This window comes from Solanum tuberosum, unplaced genomic scaffold (assembly GCF_000226075.1).
Source record: "Solanum tuberosum cultivar DM 1-3 516 R44 unplaced genomic scaffold, SolTub_3.0 scf00144, whole genome shotgun sequence".
NCBI classification, from domain to species: Eukaryota; Viridiplantae; Streptophyta; class Magnoliopsida; order Solanales; family Solanaceae; genus Solanum; species Solanum tuberosum.
The window spans coordinates 474,668-483,999 of record NW_006239074.1 but is presented as its reverse complement, the minus strand read 5'-3'; the positions used below and the strand labels follow the sequence as shown (position 1 = coordinate 483,999).

The window sequence follows — 9,332 nt, the reverse complement described above, 5'->3', positions numbered from 1 at the left end:
AGGACCCAAGTAAGCATTTACCTTTTAAGCAAAGTTCCAAATATTTTGTTGATAATCATTTCAAAATCTTTAGTCAAAAAATGAACTCCCATATTTAATGAGTTGATTAACGTAGAGTCAAAAGATAACAAAGGCATGCATCATGTATACTATTTATGTAGCAAGGCTTTTCATAGGGCAGCTTTTGCCTCTTTAACATTTTGCTAAAATTGGTAAAATTTAGTCTTCTTTTTAGTATAGAATACATGCTATAAGATGCAATTTTTACAACCTATTGTAAATTAGAATGATACATTAGAATAGTAATGGAACAAGAACGTGTATAAATCTTTGATACATCGTCGATTTTTTTTTTTTTTTTTTTTTTTTTTTTGGATGGTGGGTGGGGTTGGGAGGTTCCATTTGGTGTAGCATGGACGCGACTAAATTCAAATTCGCGCATTGTAGGTTTATTTTTGGGGAATATGCTTTCAACAAAAAAAAATTCATGTTTTAGAACTTAAACTCAAGCCATCTGATTAAGGATGGAGCCGTAGAGACATCTCAATCATCGAGCAATACGGTTCACCTCTGTCCTAGACATGTTGATTTTGATTGCATTGACTTTACTCTTATCAAAGAAGATTTTTTAATTATTCATGGTTCACCTCCACCCATAGGGAAAAATATGCACAACTAGTTGTACAATAAAACTTGTTACTACATGCTAGTGTATTTAGGCTATAACAAAATAAAGGCAAAACACAAGTTAAATAGTGAATATAATCGTGTTCTTTAACACTATGTCAAAATAAATTTAGACTTATTACAATTAAGAACTCATGAAAAATAACAAGCGATAATGATAATATAGATATTCATATTATCCGTATGTATGGATATTCAATTTTAGTGGATAATACTTGCATTTAAATAAAGAGTAGGTGTCAATATGTGAATGAACCTTCATGTCTGTGCCTGAGATAGGAAGTAGTCTTGTTTTCTTGGTCAGATAATAATGTAATAATGTACTACGCCGTTATATATTTTTTAATAAAATAAATAAATTATGGTTCCCAGAGAACTGATTCATGCAATATCTATCCTGTTCTTCTGTGTTGACTATTTCCTCTGAATCACAAACTCATGGGTTCATCTGTGACATGCAAATATTATTATTATTATTATTATTATTATTATTATTATTATTATTATTATTATTATTATTATTATTATTATTATTATTATTATTATTATTATTATTATTATTATTATTATTATTATTATTATTATTATTATTATTATTATTATTATTATTATTATTATTATTATTATTATTATTATTATTATTATTATTATTATTATTATTATTATCATCATTATTATATTATATTGTTTCGCAGTTTGGTGGAATTCATACGATCCCCTTATAATTTATGTAATTGAAATATACACCTTAATTTTGTAAAAATCATTTCACGCACCTTTTCTAGTATATATATGTTTGGGTCTTTTGTAGATATCATAAATTGTTGAAATAAAAGGAATAAATAAATATTGAGACTAAGACATAATTTTTTTCCGCTCATTTTTAAGAATTTACTGTTGTATAATCTACATTAATTCAGCAGTATTAACTTTTGATATGTCTCTTTTAGGATATAATAGTCCAACAATGTCATATAACTCAAAATTGAGTTACTTAATTAACAATGAAAATAGGGACATTTTGAACTAAAAATGTAACATATGATAAATATTCATCAATTTTTAATAAAATATTTCACAGACAAAACCAGCCCTTTTCCCCAAATGATAATTTGGAAAGAAGATAGTGAAAAGCCATTGGCTCATCAACTTGTAAAAGTTGTTTTTGTGATGTTAATTAACGAGAAGTATCTTCGTTTTCTACTAGTAATAAAATATTTTTAGCTTATCCCTACAACTATTTCTATGAAGTTCTTTTCAGACCCTATAAACTGACATTAGAGACACCTTTTTACCCCCCCCCTCCCTCCAAGGTTTGTGGTTGACTCTTACTTTTCACCTAGGTTAAGTTGGAAGATGTGAATGACATTTCCCACTGAAACCATCACAAAGAATCAACATTTTTAAATAGTGAAAAATAACATTTTTTCCGTCTCAATTTATATGAGTTAGTTTGATTCGGATGGAGTTTAAGATAGAAAGAAAGACTTTTAAATTTGTGGTTTGAAATAAGGTGTAGATGATTTGTGACTATAAATAATTTCATTGATGGTAAAATTGACAATTTAAAAATTAAATTGTTGCTAAAGATAGAAATGTGTTATTCTTTTTTGAAACGGACTAAAAAGAAAAATGAGCCACATAAATTGAGATAGAGAGAATAGTATATATCATAATAAGGGTAAAAATAGGTATAAAGTGCTAAATTATCTTATAATTTTTCCAAATTGAATAAATAAAAATTGACATTTTTTTGTCCTAAAAACAACAAGAATCACATCTATTAAGAAATTAACAAATACAATATATGATTAAACTATTCATATTCAATAAAATATCTCTTGAGAATTTAACACTATTAAAAAAAAATAGAGCACACGGATATAATTAAAAAATATACATTAGTTTTTATCTTAAAACTTTTAAGGTAGCATTTATTTTGAGTTTTTGCTAAATGTAACACTAGGATCGAAGACAGTCATTTGATAGAATAGACGTGAAGAATACATTTTGTGAGATTAAAGACATGACAGCCACAAGAAAAGAAAAAAAGGTATAGAAATTATACATGTATCATCTAGGGAATTGAGTTTTATAGTGGGTAGAAATTTTTTTTTCTCAATTTTCAAAGGAAAAATGAAAAAAAAAAGAAAAAAAAAGTAAGAACGTGAAGGGTAGCTTTTGCACAGCTTGTTATATTGTTTTTATGCATATCTCAATCTATATCTTGGGTCCCCTACACTTGGGACCCCCACCCCCCCTCTGGCAGTATGTTTTGACAGCTTGTATGTATAAAATAAATTGGGAACCAAAACATTACAACCATTATATGACTTAACGTTATGTGTCTATGAATTAAAATGTAGACATTTTTTTTTTGTTTTGTGTGTGAGAAGGAGAATCAATAATTAACAAGAAAAGATAGGGAAAACGAAAGATGTGGTCTGGTTGGGTTAAAATTCTTATAGTTGTAGAGATTCTATTAGTAAATTCGAGTCGGTAAGATTTGTAGGGCATTTGGCCAATAATCTTGTGGGATCTAGCATTTAGATGTGTCGTGTGTGGATGATAGTAATTTCGTGATGGTGGTTAACAATATATAGTGGTGACTGATGGTGGTGATTGTAGATAGTGATCAATGATTGTTGTTGTAATGATAATTGGTGGTGATGATTTTGGATAATGGCTGACAGTTAATTGTAGTGTAGTGACAGGGTGGACGAGGATGGTGATAGTGAATAATGATGAACGGCGGTGACATTGGCTGTCGTGGGTGATGGTGGTAGTGTGAATTGGCGAACCCTCATTTTTGTTAAATTTTTTGAATAAATATTTTAATGATATCTAGAATTTGTTATAAATTTTTAATCTTTGAGACTATTAAGATGTTGTACTTTGTAACATAAACAAAATATATTTAACAATTTAAATTTACATGTAGAAATAACAAACTTAATGACTATGATATAAATAATTATGATTAAGATTTTATCAAGTGTAAATAAATGAAGTCATGACTGAATATGAAAATTAAGAATATAAAAAGAACTTTTGAATCTTAATACTATTAAACTAACTGTGTACAAGAAAACTAAATGTGTATGTGTTATAAGGTTATAATATATTAAAAATACTTATTATATAAGCTACATGATTTAAAAACCTGCTATAACATCCCTATAGTAACATATGTTTAAACTTATTAAAAAGGAAAATGGATAAAATATTATCCAAATTTCAACTTAAAGTATTCTGTTTTCCTTCATTTACAACAAAATATTATCCAAATGCCTACTGACATTATTTATTAATATATATATATTATTACTCATGACATTGGTCTGCAGCACAAAGATACTACTAAGATTCAGGGGAAAGATTAAAATATTAGAATTTTTACCAAGGAACAAGATAATATAAAACTTTTTGTCTAAATTAAAAGATGCACGTTTGCTTTACTTCCGTTTAATTATGTACTATAAATCTTGAATTTATATAATTTCAAGAATTAATTTTTTTAAAATAGGTCCTTTATACCCATCCCTTTTAACAGTGGCGGATGTATGTTATGGATTATGGGTGCTTAAGCACCCATTGCTTTTTGCAATAAACACTAATATTTGTTTGTAATATCTAATAATTCATTCAAATTTATTAACTAAGCACCCACTTTATATAGCAATTCTCAAATTAAAAATAATTGAGTACCCATGAAACAAAATTTCTGAATCCGCCACTGCCTTTTAAGAGTACTTAAAACAAACCATGGAAATGAAGGATATAATGCACGAGAGGGAAGCATACCAAACGGGCTTTTCTATATGAAAAAGTGAGTGGAAAAAAATAGAAAAAGAAAAATGACATAATATATATATCGCTAGCACGTAGTAAATTTTATTTAGATATACAAACTACGGTCTGTTTCGATAGCAACATCCAAATATATAGTAGAGTATTCATATTGGATACTTTTGACTCCAATTTGGGAAAAGCTTATAATTGTGTTCCCAAGTGTCCATTAGTGGATACGCTAATTACTTAAAATGTATATTTCACTTCTTTAATTATACACATTAGTCTTAATAAGCTGTAAAACCTCAGGCACGTTATAATTGAGATTGATGTATAGAATTTAAAAAGATGCTATATTTTATATTATTAATACAGATTTAAAAAAATAACATGGCATAATACATCAATAACCGCGTATGATCGCACTTAATGACTTGGCAAATATTTGAGATATTTCATTAGTTACCACGTATTGCCTATTGAAGAGAAGTTTCAATTGTATTAACTGATAACATGATTTTATATAAAAGGCATTTATTATTTAATCGTGATCAAATTCAATTGTTTCATTAACAATAGTTTAATAACATACATTTTCAATAGAGAAAACACAAAATACGTTTGCATATGAGGAAATTAATTGAACAAGTTAATAAACTCGAACAAATTGAAATGTTTTGAACTTTTGACTCTAACTTATATCCGATGGACAAAAACAGATTTTACTCGACAGATTTTCTTAATTTAAGGTATCCTTCAAAAAATCTTTTTAAATTGGACTAAACGTTCAAGATCGCATCTTACAACTTATAATGGTTATCGGTATGCTATTTTTGCAAATCACCCATTATAATTATTTGTTAATAATCAAAATTTACTAGTCTAAATAATTTAAATTCACGCCAACTAGGCCCACTAAAGACAATATATTTATTTTATCAAAAAGTTCTTTATTCTCCTATTTTGAAATTTGAGAGCTCTAATTAAAGAGGACGACCCTTTAATTAATAGCTATAGTATGTCTTTGTCTTACACATACTACTACTTCAAGAACTCAGTGGGTATCACTATAAAATACTAATTGAAGTCTTATAATACTCCATACAAATAGAGATAGAGTAAACTAAGCAAAGAAACAAGTCAAATGTTCATTGGGGCTCTCAAAACAAAACAACACACACATACAAAACCCTCTTACAAAGCAAAATCCAAGACCCTCCTAGTTATCTAAAAAATCACAAACAACAAAAATATTCCAAATGGCTTTAGAAGCACTTTCTACCAATGAACTCCTCAACTTCATCATCTATGATACAATCTCTACCACCACCAACAACAACAACAACAATCTTGATGAAAATGCCTTATTTTTTGACAATCATGAAGAAAATAATGCCTTTTTATTAAAACCTCAAGATTTTTGTACTACTACTCCCTTAGAGCAACAATATTCCACCGCCGCCTCAGTGCCGCGACAAGACACTTGTAGGGAGAAGAATAATTTGTCGGTCGCGGCACAATCAGGAGGCGGCGGTGGAGGGAGAAAGAAAAGGAGAAGAAGACCCAAAATTTGTAAAAATAAAGAGGAAGCTGAAAATCAAAGAATGACTCACATTGCTGTTGAGAGAAATAGAAGGAAACAAATGAATGAACATCTTTCTGTTTTACGTTCACTCATGCCTGAATCTTATGTTCAAAGGGTATGTACACTATTTAATTACTCTTTTTTTTTTAGTTTTAATTTAATTACGTAAAATTTCAACATTTATACTATAGTATAAGGTACTAACTTTTTTTTCTCTATAGTTTATGCATGATGGTAAATGCTTTTAATAACGCAAAGTTAGAAATTTAACATATTAGTAAGTATAAAATTTTGACTATGAATGGTGTTTAACTGTTCAACCTTCTTAGCTGAGATTGTTAATTGAACTTTCGTCATTAATATAAAAGTTTTAGTTAATCAATCAACTGAGCTACGTATACGATTTTGAATTCTGCAAATAAGCAGCATAAAGTTTTTTTGTTTTTTGCTTTGTATGAATGACTGCACTAACATAGCCCTATTCTTCATTTATTCTCGAATTATGAGCCCTAGTGCATATGAACAACTTTCAGACTTGGCCCCTCTACTACGATTTACACAAATAAGTTCATAAAAAAAACTTTGTTTTTTCTATATTTTTTCTTTGTGGGGTTTGATGGTTTTTTTCTTTTTCTTTTTAGTGTTATTTGTAGCTTTTATTTCCATTTAGGTACAAACAGGAAAAAAATATTGTCGAGGATTCGAGGAAAAAGAGGTTGAAAACAACGCTTTGCATTCAATTTTTCTAAATGACCCTACGTACATTTGTCAATTAATAACTTGAATTTCAATCATTTTGTGAATTTATTATATGTAGTAGTAGTACTGTGTAGTTGGCATTTGATGAAGAATATTCATTGTAAGAATGTCCTATAGATCATTAAATTAGTTTTCTTAGAAAAAGACACTTCAATTACTAAGAATTGAGACGTAATTATTATTATTATTATATGGTTCAGGGTGACCAAGCTTCAATCGTTGGTGGTGCAATTGAATTCGTAAAGGAATTGGAACACATTCTACAATCTCTCGAAGCTCAAAAATTCGTATTATTACAACAACAAGGCGGTACTACTAGTAATACTGGTGATGGTTGTGATGGTTATGATGTAGGAAAGACAGAAGTTTCGAGCGCGGAGTATGTTGGGACCCCATTTGCTCAATTTTTCTCATATCCACAATATACATGTTGTGAATTGCCAAACAAATACACATCAAAGAGCAAGGCAGCTATAGCAGATATTGAAGTAACTTTAATTGAAACACATGCAAACGTTAGAATATTATCAAGAAGAAGATTTCGTCAGCTATCTAAATTGGTCGCTGCGTTTCAGTCATTGTACATTTCTGTCCTTCACCTCAATGTCACCACTTTAGATCCATTGGTTCTTTATTCAATAAGTGCTAAGGTACGATTTCTATTTTATTTTTTTGAAAATTATTTAGATGATTTTTTTTTGTAAGAAAATGACTAGAGATTGCAAGAATCTATATAGCACAGGTACTTTTCATTACATGAAAATATGAGCCATTTTTTTTTTCAAAAAAGAAGAAGAAGTTGTTGGGGGTATTTTGGGAATTTAAAAAAGGTCTACTACTTTTTACTAATTTCAGAAGGCAATGATGGGTCAGAAAGGGTGTTTCTTTACAATTCTTGTATGGCGTTTCTTAGTAAAGTCATACTTGTCTTTTTGCACTTATGATTACGAATTATTTCAAAAAAATGATTTTTTTTTAAAATTATTTCTTTTTAGTAGTTGTGTCAAATTGTTCAATTGAACATTTTTCTTATTTTGTAGTACCAAGCACGTAAAATAAGTTTGATATGGACGACGGTAAAATTCGAATACTAAATCTTTGATTTTTCTGATATCATGTTAGATTGTGTTATAATGGAGGATAATAAAATTCGAACATAGGATCTTTGCTTTTTTCTGATATCATATTAGAATTGTGTGATAATGGATGACGATAAAACTCGAACACAAGATCTTTATCTTCTATGTTATCATGTTAGAAATTCTAAACACAGGATCTTTGCTTCTTCTTTTTTATATCATGTTAGATTGTGTGCGATAATAGATGACGATAAAACTCGAACACAAGATCTATAGTTAGAAATTCAAACACATCATCTTTGCCTTTTCTAATATCATGTTAGAATTATGTGATACTGTATGACGATAAAACTTGAACACATGATCTTGTTTCCTCTGATATCATATTAAATTATGTGATACGAAGTTTTTCATTATTTAGAAATAATAATCTTATTTTTCCCAAAAAAAAATGGCAGGTGGAGGAAGGTTGCCAACTAAACTCAGCAGATGACATAGCAGGTGCAGTCCACCACATGCTAAGAATAATTGAGGGGGAAGCAGCTACACTTTCTTGCTAAGCCTAGGGAACAGATCCCCCCTATTATCTTTTATTTATCATGTTTTTTTAATTTTTCTTAGTTTAAATCCACTAGAAAAAAAAAACTAAAAAAAACTTGTTCAATGTTCATATTAATTAGTATTGTAGAGTTCTTTCTTGTCGTCCTTGTACGTACGTACAACATGAGCTGTGATATTTTTTGTTTATAAATGTGTGGCTTATTTGAGTACAATTATTACAGTTTTTAGTACTACTGTTTTCTATAGTTGCTCACATATAATTGTTGGGGTTTTTATATCACTAAATAGTGTAAATAAAAGCATAGAGTACGTTGGTCTTTTGAAAAATATGACGATGATATAACATATTAAATTACACTGATAATAATGGTGCTATCTTTTGCATTGTTAGAATACATATAATTGAGTTAAAATTCATAAATAATATGGAAAAAGAATTACACGGGGATGACCATTTTTTCAGCAAACAATCAAGTTTAGTCTCAATTTAATATATGGATCAACTCCACCATAAATAATTTGAAGTTTTGACAAGTTAAACTCCAAAAAATGTGCCAAAGTTCAAAAAATTTATCGAGTTATAAATGCAATTTAAATTTCAAGATTTTTTCATAAAGTTTGAATTTATAAAAGTTCAAACTCTTAAGGATTTTTCATGGAATTTGAAATAATATTGTGTATGACATAGTGATAAACATAATTTTTTTAAAATAAATGTATCATGAGTTAAATAGGTACATGAAATAAAATAATATGAAAATGAATCTTTTGAACTCCGTGATTAAAGGATTTATCCCAAATAGAGTACCTATAAATATTTCATGTTACACTGAAATTTTAAATATTTTTTTGATTTAGTCAGATGTATA

The 9,332-nt window shown here is 28.5% G+C and overlaps 1 protein-coding gene across 1 annotated transcript; it reads left to right on the top strand.

The window, feature by feature from the left end:
* Positions 1 to 5,556: 5,556 nt before the first annotated feature.
* LOC102600604 (transcription factor bHLH71-like) lies at positions 5,557 to 8,649 on the top strand. Its single transcript, XM_006352803.2, has 3 exons — positions 5,557 to 6,179; positions 7,024 to 7,473; positions 8,361 to 8,649. The coding sequence occupies exons 1-3, from the start codon at positions 5,739 to 5,741 to the stop codon at positions 8,460 to 8,462; spliced, it is 993 nt and encodes a 330-aa protein (XP_006352865.1). The 5' UTR covers positions 5,557 to 5,738; the 3' UTR covers positions 8,463 to 8,649.
* Positions 8,650 to 9,332: the final 683 nt, after the last annotated feature.